The 22821-nt window shown below is 42.1% G+C and overlaps 1 protein-coding gene across 2 annotated transcripts; it reads left to right on the top strand.

Annotated features, from left to right (window-relative positions):
- FBXL5 (F-box and leucine rich repeat protein 5) lies at positions 1–22166 on the top strand. 2 transcript variants are annotated; one of them, XM_063309624.1, is made up of 11 exons: positions 1–158; positions 4300–4515; positions 5146–5241; positions 6881–7070; positions 7275–7457; positions 9017–9142; positions 13309–13457; positions 13664–13746; positions 15071–15799; positions 18669–18817; positions 21316–22166. In XM_063309624.1, the coding sequence occupies exons 1-11, from the start codon at positions 75–77 to the stop codon at positions 21390–21392; spliced, it is 2082 nt and encodes a 693-aa protein (XP_063165694.1). In that variant the 5' UTR covers positions 1–74; the 3' UTR covers positions 21393–22166. The 2 variants fall into 2 exon arrangements, with proteins under 2 accessions (XP_063165694.1, XP_063165695.1); XM_063309625.1 differs by lacking the exon at positions 7275–7457.
- Positions 22167–22821: the final 655 nt, after the last annotated feature.

Genomic DNA, 22821 nt, shown 5'->3' with positions numbered 1-22821 from the left:
CAGAGCAGGCTGCCTCTCCCTGTCGCTGGAGCGCGGCTGTGGGAGCGAGCGTCGCTCTCTATGGGGGAGAGAAGATGGCTCCCTTCCCGGAGGAGGTGGATGTTTTCACGGCCCCGCACTGGCGGATGAAGCAGCTCGTCGGGCTGTACTGCGACAAGGTAGAGAAAGGGCTGAGGGACGCCGCGGGGGCCGCCGCCTTACCTCAGGCGCCGCGACACACCCCCGCAGTTCGGCCTCGGCCGGTGGGACGGAGGCACTGCGCCTGCGCGCCAAAAGGAAGGGGAACCATGCGCCTGCGCAGTTGGGCCGCTGCCTTGCGCGCGACGTAGCTTTCCCTCCTCTTACTTTCCTGCTTTTAGAGATGCTGATTTTTTTTTCCTTTTAATCCGGGAAGGAAAAGTTTATCCCACTGCCCAAGGTCACTGCATTCCCCCTCCCCGCCCATTCCTTTAACTCCCGGACGACACGGGCTGCATTTGTTGGTTCCTTTAAGGCAGGGTTTCTCAACCTTGGCAATTGGAGACGTGTGGACTTCAACTCCCAGAATCCCCCAGCCATCCATGCTGGCTGGCGGATTCTGCGAGTTAAAGTCCACCCAACTTCGAGTTGCGAAGACTGAGAAACTCTCCTTTGAGGAGCTGAAGGTGCAAAGCGATAGCCTGGTGAGGTAGGCCGAGCCAAATCCAGGGGCATCTGAAGAGGTTGCCCCCCTTGCCAGGCGCTCCCTGATGAAGGCACGGGACTTCTCCCAACGTGTTAATATTGCCATGTTTTTCACCAGCCTTCTGAACCTTTTTTGTTGTTGTTAAGGCCTAAGATAAACACACATTGATGCATTGTTTTATTTACTGGGCTTATTAGCAGCTCCGTCAACCAACTCTGAGCGGCGTACATGCGAACCGTTGTAAATTGGGATAAGACATATGATATTCATTACAATAAAATAGCAGCCACCACCGTTGATAAACATAATAATATATGGCCACATACAGACCAGGAATCTAGTCAACCAGGAAAAAACAGTGTCGTTGCTAGATCTTTCTACTTGGTTGAAGCAGTCCGCTGGTAACTGCTACTTTTGTTTAGTTGTTAATTATGTTTTATCCAACCCTTCTTCCAAATATTTGTTTTAAAAGGATATGGCCATGAGATCTAGTCATTTGAGATCACATGCAGCTGGCATACAAACAAGTGGCTGAGCCATTTGTGTCTCCATACCCAACTGTACATTTCTGAGATAACAAAAATTTCAGGAGTCTGGCGAAAGAAAATCCAGGATTGCAGAGAATTGGTCTCTTGGAAAAAAAAATTCTGTCTGTAGTATCAGATACAAAGCAGCGCAAGTCAACTGAATACAAATTGGAGTCAAACATTTAATGGATTTCCTGTCCTGGCTGCTTTCTTCTGTCATTTTTTGCCACAAGTAATAATGACATAGCGCTTAGATTAAAGTTTTTCTTGTTTTTCAAGACCTTGATGAAAGAGTAGGGAGACAGAGCAAGACTCTGTAATGAATACGCAACACATGCAACATAATCTCTTGACTGTAGTCAAGAATCAATTTGCAAAGCCAGAAATTAGACATTTGCACAGAGAACCAAATTTGGGAAATTAAGGAATCAGTTCTTGATCTATAAAGGAGTTTTAGGTTTGCAGTGATAAACAGTTGAGAGCATTGTCTTCATTACAACCTGTCTGCAGATGGAAACAATGCAACTGAAGAAAGACATATTTGTAGCATAATTTAGTTTGTCCTGATGAAGTAGACTGTGAAAAGTTATATTCTAAGGGTTTGCTTGTCTTCAAGCTGCTATGGAATTATTTTGTTTGCTTTTACAGATTAACTTGGTTAAACAGATAATATTTACAACACATTTGGACTTTATTATTATTGGCAAGGTGTTAGCTATTCTAATACATTTGCTTTTAAATATAAGTGATAGCATTTATATAATAGAGAAACTGTGATTCTGCATTTTAATCGGCAGTATAGGAAAAGGATTACTAGACATTCCACAGGACGTTTGTGACTTGTATTTCAAAACAAGATTAAGGAAGGCACAAAGTGAATTCCAGATATGAGACCCACTTAAAGTAGGGTCACTGAAACTTAAGTTAGCTTATTGCAGCAATACCAAAGTGTGCTTAAAGTAACAAATGCAGTGAAAAATGGCAAATCGAGAATGTTTTAGATACTGACCAGAAAAAAATATTTAGGTTTGGTGAGAGAAAAGGGAATGAAGAGTTAGTTCCTTTTGGTAGAAAGTGCAGGATCAAAACGCTGTATAATATGCTTTGAGAAGGAGAATTATCTCAATTGCTTGGGTGTGCCTTTAATTGAAGGACAGGGTTCCTCTGGTCTCTTATTGTGCTCCTGGTCAAAGCAAAGGGGGACCTAAGATGTTTGGAATGATGTCCGTCAGTTATCACTTTGAGGATGCCCAAAGAGAACTTAATGTTGAGGCTTGATGCTCACCAGGTGTCCTCAGCTCGGTCCTCTTTTTCTCCTCCATGCCTGGAAAAGAGATCAGGATTTCCATTCAAGGCACTGTACTTCTGGATCCAGTAAACTGGTTCGGTTTTCTGCTGACTCATATCCTGGGATGTGGTCATGCTTGCACAGTGCTTTTCTGTGCCTGTCCATAAAAAAGAAGCTGACTTAGTAAAAACAGCTCTCTGTAGTTTGCTCAGGATTGTCTTATGCTAAGTACGTAAGGAAACTTGTTCATAGGTGTGGGCCAGGGGTCAGCAGTGAATGCCTGAAAAAGCATCTTTGTAATAAAATTAAATCTATAATCAGCAAAACCTGATCAAGGTGGAGAAATATACTGTATATTAAGCTAATATAATTGCAAAAGAGTCTGGACTCTCTGAAGTTTATGTTTTTGTAGAGAGGAAAGAGTTTTAATGTATAACACACTTAAATCCTGTTTGTTTGTTGAATTGAGCTCTGCATATTTTGAAAGAGTTTGTACAGGTAGGATGGTATATGGAAGTACTTGAATGGACAGTTTCAGCACAAATAAAATTGACGATGTTGGTGGAGTTGCAGGCAACTCAGCCACTCTCAAGACACGAACATAGAAACTGGAGGTGTAGCTGTGTGCCAGTCATTTCAGTCTTGTAAGTTCTTTTGTTTTCTGTAGCAGAATTGTTGAAAGGTACTGCTGACTAAAATGATTGCTTTGGAATTGCATCATTTATGCATTCTTAGGATTCTTGGGAACATTAACTTAACATGGTTTAGGCTTGCCATACAATTATGGTATTTCAGTCTGAAATTTACAGGATTTAGACCAGTTGCTGGTGGGCAGAGAAACAAATGTTCTTAACTATAAAGGTGTGTGCAAAATGAAAAGTATGTTTTATTCTAATCAGAAAACAAAATGTTGACCCAGAATGGTCTGTTGGAATGTTCTGAATTGGCTATGTTCCACCATCAGAAATTCAGATCACTTTTATTTCATTTAGGGCCTTTACCTGATTCAACAAAATACAAGACATCTCAGACATCCCAAATGTTCTGAACATAGCAAACAACAGAAAATCAGAACAAGCATTTTGCTCCTTTGTTTTATGATCCTGAGCTGCAGAAGTAGGCAGTGTGGTACGTCAAGCTGAGTGCTATTACACCAGCTAAAAAACTGGCCAAATGGATAGTTTGATTTTATGTAAAATTGTCCAGTATCCCCAAGGAGTAATGGAGTGGATTGGAGTGAATATAGTGACTATATTCCTTCAAACAAACTTAAAAGGAAAATTCTTTATTTGTTTTCAAAAGTTCTATACAATTAAGGTACATAATTTATCAAATGGCAGTTGCTCATGATGCAACTCTGAATATGACTGCACAATTGTAATCTTGATAACCAGATACCTCTAAAACTATCTTCTCAGAATACATGGAAATAACATGCCTTTTTCATGTTCAAATTTTGTTCTGAATTTTATGCTGTTTATTTATTTATCAGATTTCTCTGCCGCCCATCTCGTACGCAACGACTCATGATATTTAGCTATCATGAATGTAAAAATGCTAAAGTACTTTATATGAATCAAAATTATGGAATAAATAAACATTGTTATTGAAGTTAAATCTGATTTTTTTCAGTCTATCTTAAATGTCCTTAAAGTAATACTTAAGATAATAATTTTAAGTACAGCTGGATTAAACTGCTGAGGTTCAAATTGAGTTAGGAATTTATAGTTGACTAATGCCTTCTTAGAATTAGTTTCTTAAAGATTAATTCAGAGAAAGCATACATCTCTAATTTTGCAAACCCTCTATTTTTTTTCCAGCTTTCTAAGACAAATTTCTCTAACAACAATGATTTCCGAGCTCTACTCCAATCTTTATATGCTACATTTAAAGAGTTCAAAATGCATGAGCAGATTGAAAATGAATACATCATTGGTTTACTTCAGCAACGTAGCCAAACTGTATATAACGTACATTCGGACAATAAGTTGTCAGAGATGCTTAGCCTCTTTGAGAAAGGATTGAAAAATGTAAAGGTGAGTTTGTTTGATTTTTGGCTTGGGCAATATTAATTCATTATTTGAAGAATAGTCTGAAGGAGTATGAACGTTGCACATGGGTGCTTAATCACAAATACTGAGACTGTCACTTTAATTGGTAAATATATGAGTTTGTGAAAGAAGGATGATTTTTGTTTGCTGCTGTAACATATTCAGAAGAGAAAATGTTTTTAATACGTGTGTAACTTTTATCCAAAAGCATCATTGTGAAATTTTCCTTTGGTATCTAAATTTGGTGAAATGTGCTCTTATCCCATTTAGCTAAGCCACAAGAAAGGTAAAAAGAAAATCCTTTTGCTTAGAGGTTATGTTCACTTGATAGCAACCAACCTTTTAAAGCAGCAAGAATCACAATGCTGCCCACTGTAGTCCCAACTTTGTGGATCTGAAAAATTAGAATTGGAATTGGAAAAGCAGTGGAGATGGTGGCTTGAATTACCAAATAAATTACCAAATATTTGAAGCCCAACAGCAGTTCTTCATATTTGTCTTAAAAGTTTTATGATCTGATAATTTGATTTATTATTAACTTAATAACTAGATCAAACATAGGTGTAACTTGAGTGGTGCGTGGTTCTATGATGAATTTTGAAAACTAATTTTCAGAATGAATATGAACAGCTCAACTATGCGAAACAGCTAAAGGAACGATTGGAAGCTTTTACCAGAGATTTCCTTCCTCACATGAGAGAGGAGGAGGAGGTGAGTAGTTTTAGTGAATGATTAAATGTTTTGAGAAATGGTTCCTTTATTTTTAACATTTGGAGCGAGACGTGTGTATCCAGCATTATTCTTGTAAAGACAGATTTTGCCATTTATATGTTAAAAGCAAATACTGCTTCATGATTTCTGCCCTTTTTTAGAATGTACCTGCTAAAGTGAGAAGATAAATTCAGTTGAAAATATCCTGGGATTTCAGAAGATTCATCCCACGATCCGATCCTTAGCTCACCGTAGTGTTTCAGTGTGAAATGTTTATGGCTCCTTGTCCTTCCTTCTCAGTCTGGCTGCAGCATTCTGTGGCTTTTGGAGCAGCCTCTCTTGGTCACTGGATTGGTCATTCAAAATAAGGAAAATCTTCATACTGACAGCAAAGATAGTTTAAACTACTTATGTAATAAACAGATCTGTTGTTCTCCTTTCTGTAAACAGAAACAAGATATACTTATCTTCACTCTGTGAAATGTTAATATGAAGCACACCAAAATAAACTTGGCGTCACAATAATTCTTTTTGCTGGCCTTTAATACGAATTAAATTTTATACCTGGTATGGCTAAAAGTATTTTAATGTAAAAACTAGATTCAAAATTGTCAAGAACATGTATTCCAAGTGGAAGTTCTGTAAGACCAAGTTGCCTTTAGATGCATGTTTCTTGTACCCTGGCGTGCTTACAACAGAAGTGAAGTGATGCTTGAAAAACAATTTGTGATGCAGGTGGTCCTCAGCTTATGACCATTCGTTCAGTGACTGTTTGAAGTTGTGGCGGCGCCGAATGAAGGAACTGACAACTGGTCCCTGATGTTACGGCCGTTGCAGCGCCCCCGCGATCATGTGATCAAAATTTGGATGCTTGGCAGCCTGCCCTCACATATGACTGCAGGGGTGCTGCAACTCCCCCCACCCATCTGCCTCCCGCCCCCCCTGCCCTTCTGGGTGCCCTGCACCCCACGACATAGTCCTGCTGCAGCCACTGCCTGTGGCTGCCCTTCGCCATCTTCTTCCTCCCACTCCTGGCCCAGGATCCAGGCACAGGGTGAAGTGCGGCCCTGGAATGTGTGCGGTGAGCGTGGCAGTGTAGCGGAGCCTCATCTGCCAAAGGGAGCTCGCCAGGCCCAGCTGGGGAGGAGGCAGCGGGACGGCGAGGCGGGCGCTCTCCACCACCGGTCGGGGCAGGAGAGCCCACAGCAGCTCCCAGGCGAAGGTTGGGGCTGTGTGGGAGGCACTGTTTGGGATGGCGGCAGAACTGGAGGACGCAGAGGATGTGGGCTTCCTGGAGGCATGATGTCCACGTGTTGGAAGCAGTCCTGGAAAGCAGCCCTGCGGGCCTCAGCGAGGGATGGAGGCAAGCCCAGCACCAGCAGAGCCTACCTGCTCGCTCTCAGCCCAGCCTTCCTCCTGCAAAGCCTCACAGATGGCCAGCAGCTTTGAATGTGAAGTTCAGAGTGCACGCCGGAAGCACCCCTGGGGAACTGGTCTGTGGGCTTCGGTGTGTTCTTTAAAAAGTAAACAATACTTGACTGCTTGTAATTCAACAAAAGCCTGTAATTTTCCAGTTGTGAAAAAATGTATAATGCAAGTTAGAGCGGATGTTGAAATAGTGACAATAATTTTCTCTTAGGTTTTCCAGCCAATGTTGATGGAATATTTTACGTATGAAGAACTGAAAGACATAAAAAAGAAAGTAATTGCGCAACACTGCTCACAGAAGGAAACTGCAGCAGAGATACGTAGAGGGATCAATCTCTGGAATCAAGCAGAAGAACTCCAGAAAGCTTTTAAATATTCGGTGGATGAAAAAGCAGATCAAGGTAAGCCATTAAATTGAAAGTAGCTGTTAATGGGTGACTGGACACATAATTCCAAAAATTGCCATTTTTAAAAAAGACACCCCTCCCCCGGCTGTCGACAGCAATCTTTCTTGCCACAGTTCTTGAAGTGCCTCCTTAAAGCTGAATTCTGCTAAGACTGACCAGCTTGTCAACCCCTGCAGAGTGTCTGCTCCTGTGTTTCAGAACCTGAAGAGCCAGGGCAAGCCACCAGCATTCTTCATCTTCCTTCCGAGGTGATGCTGACTATTTTTAGCTATCTTAGCCCTCAAGAATTATGCCGATGTAGTCAAGTCAGCACCAAATGGTCACAGTTAGCGAAAACGGGATTTCTCTGGAAACACCTTTATCCTGTGCACTGGGCCAGAGGTAAGAGACTGCACACTCAAGCTTCCTAGGAGCCCTAACTACCATTCCTGATAATCTATAGTTTTTTAAGCTTGATGAGGAAAAAATAACTTGTTATCAAGCATTATTAATTACATATGTTGCACAGATCGTCCTTAGTTAACGACTGCCTTGTTCAGTGACCATTTGGACTTATAACACTGCTGAAAACGTAGATTTTTTACTGGTCCTCGAACTTATGGCTGTCACAGCATCCTCACGGTCAGGTGATTGCAATTTGGGTGCTTGGCAACTGGCATGCATGTACAATGGTCACAGTGTCCTGTGGTCACGTGATTGCCATTTGCGACCTTCACAGCCGGCAGTAAATCGCAAATTGTGGTCACGTGACAATGAGCGTAATTGCGGGTGATTCACGTAATGGCTGCAGCAGAACTGAAATAAGTCAGGCACAGTCACATGATGTTTCACTGAATGACCATGTCACTTAGCAGCGGAGTTGCCAGTCCCAATTGCAGTCATTAAGTGAGGACTACCTGCATTTCCTGTGTGGCATCTCATTATTTCATTTTATCCACTTGATCTAAATATTTGTGGTTTCAAGATGTGAAAATTACTCTTAATTTGCTAAGTTCTCTAGACTTAGGTAAAGGTAAAGGTTCCCCTTGACATTTAGTCCAGTCGTGTCCGACTCTAGGGGGCGGCGCTCATCTCCGTTTCAAAGCCGAAGAGCCGGCGTTTGTCCGTAGACACTTCCTCTGTGGTCATGTGGCCGGCATGACTAAACGGAACACCATTACCTGCCCGCCGAAGCGGTACCTGCTAATCTACTCCCATTTGCATGTTTTCGAACTGCTAGGTTGGCAGGAGCTGGGGCTAGCAACGGGAGCTCACCCCGTCACGCGGATTCGAACCGCCGACTTTCCAATCGGCAAGCTCAGCAGCTCAGCGGTTTAACTCACAGCGCCACCGTGTCCCTCTCTAGACTTGGACCTGTACAATTAACACTGTATTATCTTCAGTTATGCCTGTAGAATACTATAAGCCATGTAGACTGCATGACCTTAAGTTATACAATCTTATCCTTGCTTTTGAAATACAGCACTTACAAATTTAGGAGTTTTAAGACCCAGTCTATACTTTTTTTAATTATGCAAATTATATGCATATCTTCACTGAACTGAGTAAATAGATTTTTGCCACTTTATTCATTGAGATTTTCCCCCCCTGCATCTTGTTTCAAACTCTTAAGGACAAAATTAAAAGCTATCGATATTTTCTGATAGACATAAAGCTCTTTACCTGTTTCTGGCAGCTTAAGGGTTGGGTACACACTGTCCCTGGGGATAATTTGTGGATGATTCAGCCGCTGAAGATTTGGTAGGCTGTAAGAGTGTTGTGGCGCTCCAATTTCACACGTACCGCTTTGAAATCTGTAAGGATTGACAATAAGAGAGCAATATGCACAGTCTTTTTAGCCTTCCTCTTGTGACACTTTTACACACCTGTGATCCACTCTTGGTGGTGGGTAATGCCAAGGCTTCTTTAATGAATGAAATGCTTTCTCATTGGCTGATCAGGAAACTGGTCCCATGGCCCACCAGATGATCTTGACACAGAGCCAGATGAAGAATGGGTGAAAAACAGGAAAGATGAAAGTCGTGCGTTTCATGAATGGGATGAAGATGCTGACATAGATGAATCTGGTGAGCTGTCTGCCTTTTCCAGTTTTGTCTGTCCCAAAGATTTGACTGTTAAGTATTGCATTTAAACCTCATAGTTCACTTCCACAAAATAGCCGGCTGTGAGAATTCAGGCTGGAATACTGCTGTGTACGTATTGTGTCTGTTTTGAAACTGCTACACTGTCTGCCAAGTGCTGATCCTTGCCTTTTAAAACCTTCCGTAGGGTGAAATCAGGATAGATTACCATCCTCCATCCAAATATTCATGCCCAAATATTAGCCCATTGCTGGAAGCTCTTCTCAGAGTTCTCAGGTCTTCTGAAGCAAGGTGGTGATGATCAGAAAGCGGTAGGGGTAGATCGTGTTATTTCCCCATCTGAACTGCTTTTTTTTTTCCTGATTAAGTTATTGGCACCTTTTGTCTTTGCAAAAATTCTTAATGACTCTCAAAAATATTTACTCAGATTCTTTTGTTCTCCCGTATTAAATTTGTATTGCTTTTCTTTGATTATTTTGTTTCTTAGTCACATAGGGAGTTTTGTTAAAGAGAAGAATGGCATAAAACTATGTTGAATTAAAAATGTTGTAACCTGCCTATATCTTCTAAACTAAAAATAGTTAAATCTAATCAGTTTTCTAGAATAGGTAGTTATATAAATCTTGGTAATGTCTCTTGAATTTTCTTTTTGATAACAGGGTACTGTGATGTTTTCCTACATGTATTGATAGTTGCTGTTTGGTCTTCCAGCAATACAAAATATATCTAGTTCCATCCAGAGGCTTCTATAATGCATTTCAGACATTATATCTTTTCAGTGGTAGAAAATAGGCTACACGAAATACAAAAAAATTGTATTTATAAATATTACAATTGCAAGCCTCGCATCCATATTGTGCCAATGTTTTGGGTTGACCGTATCAAAAGATGTGTTAAGTTAAAATCTGCCTTGTTTGATTTTTGTTTATTGTTTTACATGAAGCCAGTTATTAACACATTCTGGTTTATTCAAATCATGTTTAAGGAAACCATCATGTAATGTGAAGGATGAACTTGAAGTATATGTTTTGGTGTTTTATAAGTCGAGAGCCAGCGTGGTTAGTGGTGAAGGTGTTGGATTAGAAGTGGGGAGACTCAGGGTCTGGTCCGTCCTCAGCAATGGGAGCTCACTGGTGATTTTGGAAGAAGAGCAATGACAAATCTCGATAAAATAGTTAAGAGCAGAGACATCACACTGACAACAAAGGTCCGCATAGTTAAAGCAATGGTGTTCCCCGTAGTAACATATGGCTGCGAGAGCTGGACCATAAGGAAGGCTGAGCGAAGGAAGATCGATGCTTTTGAACTGTGGTGTTGGAGGAAAACTCTGAGAGTGCCTTGGACTGCAAGAAGATCAAACCAGTCCATCCTCCAGGAAATAAAGCCAGACTGCTCACTTGAGGGAATGATATTAAAGACCAAACTGAAATACTTTGGCCACATAATGAGAAGACAGGACACCCTGGAGAAGATGCTGATGCTGGGGAGAGTGGAGGGCAAAAGGAAGAGGGGCCGACCAAGGGCAAGGTGGATGGATGATATTCTAGAGGGGACGGACCCGTCCCTGGGGGAGCTGGGGGTGTTGACGACCGACAGGAAGCTCTGGCGTGGGCTGGTCCATGAGGTCACGAGTCGGAAGCGACTGAACGAATAAACAACAACCCTCCCCCTCAGCCCAGCCAGAGGCTCCTGTGCAAATTGCAGGCTATAAACCCAGGAAATAAAGCATGCGGTTTGCGGGGGGGTTGTGTGCTTATAATTTATTTCTCTAAGCTCTCAATCCTTGCTGCTTAGCCATCAGGTACCAATTGAAACTTATTTTATGTAGCATATTCTCTTTGGAATGTAAAATAGCCCGTTTTTCCCAGTGTCAGATTTTGGCAGATGGCTACGTTGAGGGAGGCAGAGATAGCAAAGGAATGTAAAAGCCATAAACCAATAAAAGAGGCAGTAAACTAAATCTCAGCCCTGGGAAAGAAGTAGGAAGAGACTCAGAATAACCCCACCTTGTTTCTGCATGGCATGAGGGAAATGGTCAGGCTTTCAAGATACTGGTGGTATTCCCGACAACAGCGGAGTCCCAAAAGTCCTTGTGGTGTCTGTTTCCTCACATGGCCTACTTCGGAGGGCTGACACCAACAACAGCATTTTGAGGTTGCCATTGTTTTATTGATAGCCTTACAGAAAGGCTTGTCTTGGTAAACCGTTAGTTTAGATCAGCCATTCCTAGCATGGCTCCCTCCTTACCTGTTAAATCAACAATTCCTAGAATTCCCATACTCGTACTGGTTGGAAATTCTGGGAATTTTAGTCTCAGCATATCTGGAAGGCTTTGGGAATGATGCTAATGATCTGTAATGACCCTAGGAGGATTCCCCCTCCTCTTCTTTCTGCAACTGGAAAAAAACATTTTTAAAGCTTTTGCTTAACTGCAGTTTGACATTCTGGTCAGGTTCACACTTTAAGACTTAGTATAATATGAACTGTTTATTTTGGCTTGACAGGATGTGTGCTAGAGAGCCAGTTTGGTGTAGTGGTTAAGGTGCTGGTCTAGAAACCAGGAGACGGTGAGTTCAGAAAAAATAAGATAATGTGGGCCGTGTAGGTTTGGGGAAACCTGCAAATTTTGATTTCTTTTCATTTTTGATGCTTGAGGCTAAGGTGCTAGATTAAATAGGGGCAGTCTGTGAGTTCTAGTCCTCCCTTAGACATGGAGGTAAGCTGGTGGCTTTGGGCCAGCCTCTCATAACCCAACTTCCCCATCCCAGGGGCGAGCGAGGGTGTTGTGGGGAAAATAGGAGGAGGGAGCATTACATTGGCTGCTGCTCCTTTAAGTGCATGGAAACTGAGGTATTGCTCTGTAAGATTCCAGAGGGGTTGGACCCTGTGCAGGTGTTAGTGGTAATGGAGGAACCTGTCATGAGGTTGTTCTGGTCTGGGGTGCGTCAGCTGGAAAGCCGACCTAGGTGGGGCCAGTAGAGGGGACTCCCCCTTTTGGAACCACCACGGCAGTAATTCAGCCTAAGGAGGAGCTTGTGGTTGCACTTCACTAACCGCCACCTCAGGTTTACAAAAAGTCAAGCCATTCATAAGTTTGCATTAAATTAAAAGTAGCAGTTTCCTTACCTGGCTTTCAGAATGTAGTAAATGGAGATCCCTGTACTGGTGGAATGAAGTTATTTGATCAAACTGAAGTCAAAAGTCCTCTACTCTGAGCTCACAAGTCTCCCTACTTTGGGGCAAAGTGAACGAAAGCGGAGGTGATGTACCTCTCTTTACTCAGCACTGCGGACCTGTCCTGTCCGCAGTGCAAACCTGGACAGCAGGACTGACCGGCCACTCCTAAATCCTGCACTTTCTCCAGGAATTGCAAATCAGGAAGCAGCAGGGGCTGCTTACCCTTCTCAGCAACTACGGGAGGGAGGGAGGCACCACAGAATTCCTCCTGATTGCTGGGATTCTTCATGTGTGTCTGCAGCTTCTGCTGAAACATCTCTGAGACTGTTCAAGGTATCTTCAGAAAAGGCCTGAATGGTATGAGGAGATTTAGTCAGCATAAACCATTGTTGGCTACGTATCCTTATTCAAAGGTCTCGTGCCTTTATTCAGTTTATTATTTCTTACTCTCTTTCTGCATAACGTTCCATAACGTTGCTTATCCTGAAACAGAGCAGTGTGAGGTGTGTGTCTGTGCGTGCTGTCCCCATTCAGACAACTGCATGGGAGGGGGGCAGAGCTACAGAATGTCCCCCTCCACTATCCAGGCATATGTCTGAACAGGTCTCTTGTTTCTCCAGCCTCAGAGAAGTTCTGCTTTTTGTTCCCTTTTCAGACAGGAAAATCATGTCACACCTAGACTGTCTCTGCATACCGTTAGCGGTATACACATCGGTGACTGAAAAATGCTGGCTTAGTGCAATACAAATACTGAATTGCTGCCTGGACTGAATACTGACGTTTAGCTTAGCTGTGGCTTGGGTTCGTTCAAACAAGACACAGTCAGTATTAACCACAGGATTAGCAAATTGATCCAGGTGACAGGGCAAACTGCAATTGAGTATAAACTTCCAAACTTTTTCTCATGCCGTACAGTAGTTTAGAGCATTTATTTTACTCTTACATGTTTGTTCTCCTTTTTTTTTTTTAAATAGAAGAAAATGGAGAAGAATCCTTGGCTATCAGCATTGTTCAGAAAGAGAAGGACTTGCTTCAAGGGATAATCCATAACGTTTTGCCACGTGTAGGCTCATCAGTGAAAACTATTGTACTGGCATACAGTTCGGCCATATCTAATAAAATGGTACAGTATATACAAAAAGTGATTCTCTAGAGAATAAAGGTAGCTTGAATGTGTTTTAAAAATGTGTGTCACCTGTTTTTTTTACAGTTGGCATTTAAGATGAATTAACGAGATGTAAAAGTGTCGGAGAAGCATGTTGAAAAGAGTTTTTGCTATTTTCTGCATTCCTTTTATAATTCAGCCTTCTTGAACCATTTCTAATATAGGTCAGACAGATCTTAGAACTTTGTCCTAACCTGGAATACCTTGATCTGACTCAGACGGATATTTCTGATTCTGCATTTGAAAGGTTGGTAGCTTATATTTTAAGATGTGGTCTGTCTGTGAGTATGAGAGAGATTGGTTTACTTGTTGCATATTGTCATTCCCATCACTTACAGGTAGTCTTTGCTTAATGACCATTCGTTCAGTGACTGTTTGAAGTTATGACGGTGCTGATCGAATGGTAGTTACAACCAGTCCTTGAAGTTATGGCTGTTGTGGCACCCCCACAATCATGTGATCAAAATTCATGTGCTTGGCAACGGCCTGCATTTATGACTGCAGCGTGCGCTTCCATTCCCCCCATTTGCCTATCCCCCCCCCCATCTGTGCCCTTTTGGCCACCCTGCACTCTGTTGCCATTGCCTATCCCCGCCACCCTCAGGTGACCTTTGCCGCCTTCTCCCTGCTGCTGGCCCGGGATCCAGGCGCTGGATGAGGATGTGGCCCTGGGATGTGTGCAGCAAGTGGTGCAGGGGGATGGAGCCTCGTCTGCTGAAGGGAGCTCACCAGGCCCAGCTGGGCAGAGCGCAGTGGGCTGGAGCTGGCAGTTCACACAGGGCAGGAGAAGCACGAGGCTCTCGCCTAACAAAAGGCACTTTGGAAACACATTGGCACAAGCGACACTCTCCTTGAAGAGTACATGGCCTCTGAAAAGCTGGGCACAGCTGCTTCCAAGGCCCTCCCAGTTTTCTGCACAAAGATGTATCTTCGCTTCAGCGGCAGCTTCAGTGTTTGTATGTGCGCATCTGGGGGGGTGATTTGAAGAGGGCAGCTGCACTGAGTGTTCTGGAAGGTGTGGCTGCAGGAATTCAGGGAGCCTTGCGGGTGCCGGTGCCTTCTGCGGAGCTCCCTTTGCACGGCCCTGCTGAACAGTGTGTTCTCCCCTGCAAGCCAGCTGAACAGTTGTTGCTGATTTAGAGGTATTCTCATTTAGAAAATAAAATTCATATATATTTATTTATATATTTATTTATATATCAAATTTATTCACTGCCCATCTCACTCAGAGAGCAACTCTGGGCAGTTTACATAAAATAGGAATAAAACATTAGTTAAAATGCATTAAGACAATAAAACAATACAATAAAAACAACATTCATGATGTTCATGGCAGGATTTCTATTTACTTAGGCGTTTTTTTTTCTAGTATACGTATCTACATTTTCACTTCAGGGTGCAGCTTGAACAAATTCATTGTCTATCATATTGCTATTAAAGTTTTTTAATATTTGCTTTAGGGGTGGGTTTTTAATGTACTATTAGCCGCCAGAATCGGCTATATAAACTGTCTAAATAAATTCATAAATATTACGATATTAATTTCACACAATTGTTAATATTTCCTTCAGTTGGTCTTGGGTTGGTTGCTGCCAGAGTCTCCGGCATCTTGATCTCTCTGGATGTGAAAGAATAACGGATACGGCTGTAAGAAAGATCTCTAAAGCCCTGGGGATTTTGTCATCCCACGAAATGGGATCTCAGAAGAGTTGTCGAAACAGGAGAGGAAAAACTGTGTGGAAAAGCAAAGAGATTGCCTGGCAGTCCAGCAAAAAGGATTGTAGCCTGCATTATATAACAAATGAAAATGTGATGAAGGAAGAAGGAAACGAAAGCCATTGGAGTGTACCGGTCAGATCAGAGAGTTTCAACTCTGCCTATATCTGGATGTTAGATGCCAAAGATCTGGCCGATATTGAAGATGCTGCGGAGTGGAAGCCCAGACACCTGGAAGGAGATTGTGTGATAGAGCCGGCCTCCCCTTTCCCTTGTTCTGCCTCCTGCTGCAATAAAGACATTTTTGGATTAAGGACTAGCATCTGCTGGCGGCAGCAGCGTTGTGCTTCTGCGGCCCTGACCTACTGCGGCCACTCTTTTTGTTGTGCGGGGTCGGCACTAAAAACTCTCCAGGCACTCCCACCTTCCCCTGGGCTACCTAACCACGCACCAAGGACTAGCAGGTGGACAAAGGGGAAAGACTTGACGCACCTCAGGAGTGCAAAATCGGACCAAGAGACAGCCCGAGTCCTTCAGTTCCTCAGTTTGTCAGGATGTTACCAGATAACAGATCATGGTCTCAGGTAAGTAATTTGTGGCAAGAGGTCATTGTGGTTCTTTCAAAACCACCAGAGCACGGACACATGTGACCAGAACTTGCTTTGGTATTTCTGTTTCTCACACAACTGAACTGAGTGATGGCAATAGCAGTGGGGGGTTTTCCTGCTGAGAGAATCTGGACTAGGAAATCCGTATCTGATCCCAGAAGGCTTTTTTTTTTAGTCTGAAGGGGTGTCTCAGTGAGAAAACTGTTGGGGAACAGGAAATGCTTTAAGCTTCTTCAGGGAATTCAGTATGTGTAATGGACCGAAGGAATAACCTTGAGGAACAGGAGGAAGACAGTGGCCAGAGAAATCCGAGTCCTGGGCAGAAGTGTAATTTGAGAAAGTGTCTCAAACCTGACTCTCCCGAAGTCTCAACGAGGGAGGGAGGGAGGGAGGAGGGAAGTGCATTCAGACTTGCAAGATTCTGTTAATGTAACCTTACCATGGAAGTAGTACTAGCTGTGAGATACATCTGTGGTTGTGTGAACTTTGTATGCAGGCTGTGCATGTTTGTTAACCCAAACAGCAAAAAACTGACTTGTTCCTTTTGATGTGGAATAATCCCTGATACAAGTTAACTTGAAACTGAATAATTTAAAGGATCATAAACTCTTTGAGCTTTAACTTAAAGGGCTTCCCAATGCAGTCTGTCTTCTATTTTTCAGTAAGTTGTTATTTCAGAGTCCCCCATGTTCTGTGCAAAACTAAAAAAAATTACTTATTTTCTATCCCGCCTTTATAATTTTTTATAAATAACTCAGTGCCTGTTATACCAATGGTTCAAATATTTATATTGACAGGATTGCACAATGATTTTATCCTAAATATATGTCCTGGCAATGGCAATTAACAGCAATTTACATTAATAGTTAAGATTCTTCTCCAAATATGAGTGGACAGGAAAAGGTACATCTTCTGTCTAGAAGGTGGGGCTGAAAACCTCTTCCTATCCCTTGTAGGAAACCTCTCAGTCTACCTTCTAGGAAAATGCTGTAGCTTTTCTCTTGCCTCCATCTTGAGGGCCAAAAACTGGAGGAAGAAGAGGAGGAGGAACAATACTTTTGGTGATATATAAGTCAGCAGAGATGATGAATCTGACTCCTAGAGATCATTCTGCCAAGGTTTTCCCTTCAGGTTCCAAAATAGACCTTGGAGTGCCTTTTCTGGACTTCTTCACAGAGATAATCAAGAAGCAGTGGGCAGGACCAGCAAAACTCAGGACTCTCTCCCCACTGGCAAGGAAGTTGTATTTCCATTCCCATGATATGGGGCACCTGCTTTTGCCAAGCAGCAGTGAGCTATTAACAGTGTGTAAATCAGTTGTCCCAAGGAAGAAATAGAGATGCTCACAGATTCACTGGAATGTAGGACAAAGTGCTGAAATGGATTCATGAAGCAACAGCATTAGGAATCAGGGCTGTAGCTGTCTCATCAACCATTGTTCAGGCTTTGATTATATAGACACACTAATCAGAAGTTGAGTGTATAATATGATTATAAAATCATAATACAATATTATATATTATATTATAATACAGTGCATTATTGTTATTGTTGTAGGGCATAACAACAGAACCTTGAAAACCGGAGAGTTTCCCTTTGCCCCTCCTGTTTGCTCCCTCTTCAGTGATCAGTAATGGTAGTTTGGATTTATCATGGAATAACTTCCAGGTCACAGAAAGATGGAGCCAAAGATTTCACCCTACTGAAAGGGATGAATTCCTACTTTGCTGTCTTTGTTGTTGTACCTTGTTCTTCTGTTTCTTGTATCTCCTTGCTGGGGGCAGGATTTCTGTTGTTAGAGTGGAATCGTTCAGTTAATGCAGTTGAACTACACTGAGTGCAAGTCAGAGCAAGCAGCAGAAGGGAGGGGGGTCTCTCCATGGAAAAGGAAGACACTCAATCCAGTTAGAGGAGGTGGGATCAACCCTTCATTGTCAAGTCCATCTTTTGGTAATCACATTCACACGAGATGTTTCACATTCAGTACTGTTCGTTTGATTTTTCAGATTGATATAGTCTTGGTAGTATAGTCATAATCTACAAATCATGAGGTCCCTTGGTAATGTTTGTAAACGGGCCTTCCTTCAGTGCTGTGGTGGATGATTCTTGCTTGCCTAAGATATTTAGTGGCATGAAACTGCAGTGCGCCAGTGTGTGTAGTACCAAATGGAAACTATGGTGCGTTGTTGAGTCTTGCTGTATTTAACTCTTGCAAGAATAATTTATTAAACTTGTAGGCCGCCTGACTCTCAGTGACTTTAGGGAGCCCACAATAATCAAAGAAATTACAATAAAACCAATAAAACCTAAAAGATAAAGATAAAAGATGGCAAGTATACCAGATGGAATGAGGATGTTTCAAAAGCAGTTTCTAAATAGTTGAGCTGAGGATGATTAGAACAATTTCTTTGAAGATTTGAAAGCTATTATTTTGGGAAAATGTGGAACTTTCCATAAGTCTCAAATATTGGCTGTTCTTGGTAGGTTTTTTGGCTAATTATATATACAGGTATTCTTCTTTAAAATCAGACTACCACTTGGAACTCTTGTGTTCCTGCTCCCACCCACCTTCACCCCCAAATCTGTTGCCACTTTCTACTAATACTTCCTGCAGACCATTAGCTTTAGGAGATGAGTTGTGACCAACCACCATTGAACTGTTGCCATTTATGGGTACAACATTTTGCCTGATATTGTTGGCAGCAGAGTTGTGTATCCCTCCCAGTGTTGAGTCAGAGAGTAGGGGGAGAGACTGCTTTGAGTGGCCAACAGTCTGAATAGGATGGATGGATGGGGCAGGAAGTTCTTGAAGTGGTCCTAATTGAGTTTTGTTTTCTGCTCCTAGGATGTTGGCTCTAGGAGGTGGGCTACCTTATCTGGAACACCTCAATCTCTCTGGTTGTCTGACAGTAACCAGTGCAGGCCTGCAGGATTTGGTTTCGGTGTGCCCTTCTCTAAATCATGAGCACTTTTACTACTGTGACAACATAAACGGTAATGTCTTTTGAATAAAATACTTGTCTGTTCAAGACCTCATAACCATTTCTTTTGTGTAGGTGGAAGACCTCCAATATGCCATACAAATGTTTGATAAATTGATTGTCTTGCTAAAGGTGTAGATTTAAAATCTATTCTAAGTTATTGCTCTTTTCTTAAGGAAGCCTGTTGTGAGGAGTATTAAAGAATCCAGTTTCAGGCAAATGGTTGATGATAGATTTATAAAAGAAAGGAATCTCTACTTTTGTATTGCTCTTATTCTGGCATAGATGTTTATAAAGAGATTAGAAGTAATATGTAATCCCTGTTCTAAAGTTTTTATGAATTGAACTCTTAATATTTTAATTTTGATTGCTTTCAAAGATTGTCTGTTACAGTATTAATTCTGCACCAAATTCTTATTAATAACATTCTAACTGCTGAGTTTTGTTTTCAGTGCAAAAGTACATTTAAAAATGGCATTCTTGCTCAGAGTTGAAATCCTCTTAAGCCTGAACCAGTAACTGGACTTACAGACCAAAAGGCATGCTGGGAATGTTCTGGGCAGAAATGCTTCTGTATGATGGTTATGTTGGTATCTTATGCAAGTTCCTGACTTACCACTTGTTATGCCTCATGAAAGTAAAATTCACATGTGAGAAATGTTGCCCTCCAAGCATTTAGAGTGTTGTCAGAATAGATTTGCAAAATGATGTAATGTTTCTAAATGGTTGTCTAGGTTGTGCTTACCTCTGTTCCAAGAATGACATCTTGTGCTCCTTCCATTTTCTCTTCACATAATGGAATGTGTGCAGCATTTCCTTTTTTCTTGAAGTTGAGAGATTTGAGTACACTGGGTGGATCTACTGTTACTATTTACAGCAGGAAACTGAGGAAGTGCGTAGCAGACTTAAATGTTCTGTCCAGACAGAGATCCTGGGCTGCACAGATACTAATGCTTCATGAGGAATATGCAAGATCATGCTGGAATATATTTCTTCTGTTGCTGACTTTCTGCTTGCAGCCGAGAAAGTGACATTTGAATCCGTCCCTTCTGTTTTATAATCAGAAGTGGAAGACAACCGGTTTCCTTTGTTTCGAATTCGTTGTGAGAAAATTTCATCCCCTCACCTTGCATTTTGAGATAAAGAATTCTAAAAGATGCTTCCCATGTAGCTTTTGGGAAACCATCTCAGAGGGAAGAGGGAGGGAGTCATCTGGCTTCTAGTCTTAAAAGACTTGTACAAAAGGAAAATAATAAACCTTGGGAACTAGATTCTTCAGTTAGTATTCTTGCAATGACTCAGTTGGGAGAAGCAAGTCATAAGCTGGTTCCCCACCTGTCCTTCACTGCAGCCTGGGAAGCATCCCCAAAACATCTGAATCAAATACCACTGCCCCAAACAATATCTAGGTTCTTTTAAAATCATTAGAATTCCCTAATGGTGATGTTAGGACAGATTTATTGCTTCAGTTTTTCTGGTACTTGAAGAAGTTCTAGATTTTATATGAAGGTGTTTTTATCCTAATTCGGAATAGTTGCTCCTTTAATGTTTGCATTGGCAACAGCTGAATAAACCTCACATTTGAATGTTAGCTTAAGGAAGTTGATACCACTGCCTTATCCACACTTTGTATTGGAGCTGGTGAGCCTTTTTTCTCCCAGCTGTTGCTTTCTGCCAGTTTGGTGGATCAGGTTTCAGGGGAGGAAGCAAACGTTGAAACAAGAACAAAATGACAGTATTAAACATGGGGCCTCTTGTAAAAAAAAATCATAAAATCAAGTCATATTTTTAACCTAAGAACAATCTGACCGGATAATTCAATTGTATGGAAATTACTTCTTTTAGCATTCTAAAGTAGAAAAAGCATAGATGGAAAATCGGTAGCCAAACTTAGGATCCTAAATTTTACTAAAATTCTTCGATGTGACATTGTACTAGCATACAGATGATAGTTTTGGTATGGAATCAGGGTACTTCAGCATGACCATTTCAAATTAGAGAAACAGACAAAGTATCTGTGTATTGCTGGGGTTAATGTGGTTGTTCCTGTTCATTAAGAGAATTTTGACTGAAATTCAGTAGCACATCAGTTCTAAACACATCTGTGGTTTTTATAATGTGTCAGGTAACGTGGGCACTGGATTGCAAGTTTTTTTTTTAAGAGAAAGTGCTAGCAAATGGAGGTAAGTAGCTTTTGGGAGAGTTTTAATGTGCAGCCCTAACAGCTTACAGATGTTTCATTAGCAAGAGATGGTTCAGCTTGTCCCTTCCATCCTTGTGGGGTGACAGTACTTAGACTGGATGAATCAGTCTGTGTATTTCGAGGTGGCCTCAATATCTGAGGCTCCCCTTTCTCCAGTGGCCTCTTTCGTTCACTCCAGTAAACAGCTTCGCTAGCACAGCTCGAACCCTCAGTGAAAATCACAGGAACGCATTCCTTGCCGGAACGGTTTCTGCCCCGGCTGCGCGCAGTCCGTTTCTTCCTTTCACATTTGTTCTGTCTTTGCACAGGTCCTCACGCCGAAACGGCCAGCGGCTGCCAGAACTTGCAGTGTGGTTTCCGAGCCTGCTGCCGCTCTGGCGAATGATCCAACTCCTTACCTTTTCCGTCTGCTTCATTTAGCTCCGCAGGCTTCCTCTCATGCACTTTACTTAACAGTTCGCATCTTGTTCTTGACCATTCCCTTTTGGAGTGTGATTTGTGGATCCTTTTTGCTCCATAATTCAGAAACTTGTAAGCAAACTGTGTAGGGTTGTATCATTTTTCACAGTGTTCCACGCTCTGATTTGGAAGGGGAGGGGTTTCTTTTTTTTGTGCTGTGGAAAAAAGAATTATTAAATCATTTCGACACTTTCACCCTAATATTTGGCACTTAAATTTGGGAATTTTTCCCCCCCTTTGTGCTAAGTCCATTAAAAAAAAAAACTTACATGCTTATATAGAAATCTTTCAGTGAATGTGAAACGCATTTGGGTAACAAACAATATATATTGTTCAGTAGCGACTTCCCCCATAACCTTCTGATCCCAGAGTTGTTCTTCCTGAGTTAGGGAGATTCCTTTTGTCTTTTAGTACCGATTTCGCATTTTAGACTTGAGGAACTGTAAATGAAACATTCCCATCAGCATCAGAGTTTGTTAGTCTGATAGGGTTCCGTTTACAGCAGGCCAGTGACTGTCGTTGCCACGTCATCTTGTGGGCTTCTCCAAGTATTTGCTTAACTGTAGTTGCATAACAACCGTGATCCCCTGCATCTTCTGTGTAGACACACTAAAGATGCTGAATTTTGAAAGGGGTTTTCCAAGAAGCAATTTCTCTGTGATGAGAGCAACTGTAATAAATAAATTGCCGCTTTAAGAAACTTGCTCGTGGTATCCATTTGCATGCTGGGAAGATGCAAAAAGGTGGGAGATAATGTTTTCAGTACTGGGTGGCTTGTGTTTACAGGTAGACTTCACTTACCGACTGCCTTGTGCAGTGGCCAAAGTTAGGACGGTGCTGGAAAAATAACTTTGCGACCAAGGCACACGTTTACGACCTTTGCGGTGTCCCTCAGCCATGTGATGGCCATTGCAGTCAATACGTGCCATCCTGTGCCTGACCTGCTTCCTCCCCCACCCGCAGAGTGGAGACATTGGAGGGGAAGGGATTGCAAGAGGGTGAGCAAACAGCCAGCACCAGCGTATTCCTTTTGACGTGTGTTCCCCATTGTGCGCCTGTTTACCGTCTTGTAATCCCTTTCTCTCCAATGAACGTAAATACATTCAATCCCTTCTCCCTAATTATCCCAGCGCTGGGTGAGCATTCCAAAGGGTGGAGGAGTGGGGAAAAGGGAAGCCCAGTCACAATCATGTGATTTCCCACTTAGTGACCACATCACTTAGCAACCAAATTGCTGGTCCCAATTGTCGCTAAACGAGGATTGCCTGCATTGAAAGGTACAGTGCTTGGTTTTGTGTCGCACGCAGTCGTGAGAACTGTCTCTTTCTTAAAGAATAAAGGAATTTGTCCAAGGA

This window comes from Candoia aspera, chromosome 8, assembly GCF_035149785.1.
Source record: "Candoia aspera isolate rCanAsp1 chromosome 8, rCanAsp1.hap2, whole genome shotgun sequence".
Classification (NCBI taxonomy): Eukaryota; Metazoa; Chordata; class Lepidosauria; order Squamata; family Boidae; genus Candoia; species Candoia aspera.
Note: the sequence above shows the minus strand (reverse complement) of the source record. Positions and strands in the feature narration are given on the sequence as shown.

Excerpts from the sequence above, each read along its gene's own strand:
- FBXL5 (XM_063309624.1), top strand. The coding sequence starts at position 75 with ATGGCTCCCTTCCCGGAGGAGGTGGATGTTTTCACGGCCCCGCACTGG. Across the intron at positions 159-4,299 it reads TCGGGCTGTACTGCGACAAG|CTTTCTAAGACAAATTTCTC; the intron begins GTAGAGAAAGGG and ends TTTTTTTTCCAG. Across the intron at positions 7,071-7,274 it reads GGATGAAAAAGCAGATCAAG|AACCTGAAGAGCCAGGGCAA; the intron begins GTAAGCCATTAA and ends CCTGTGTTTCAG.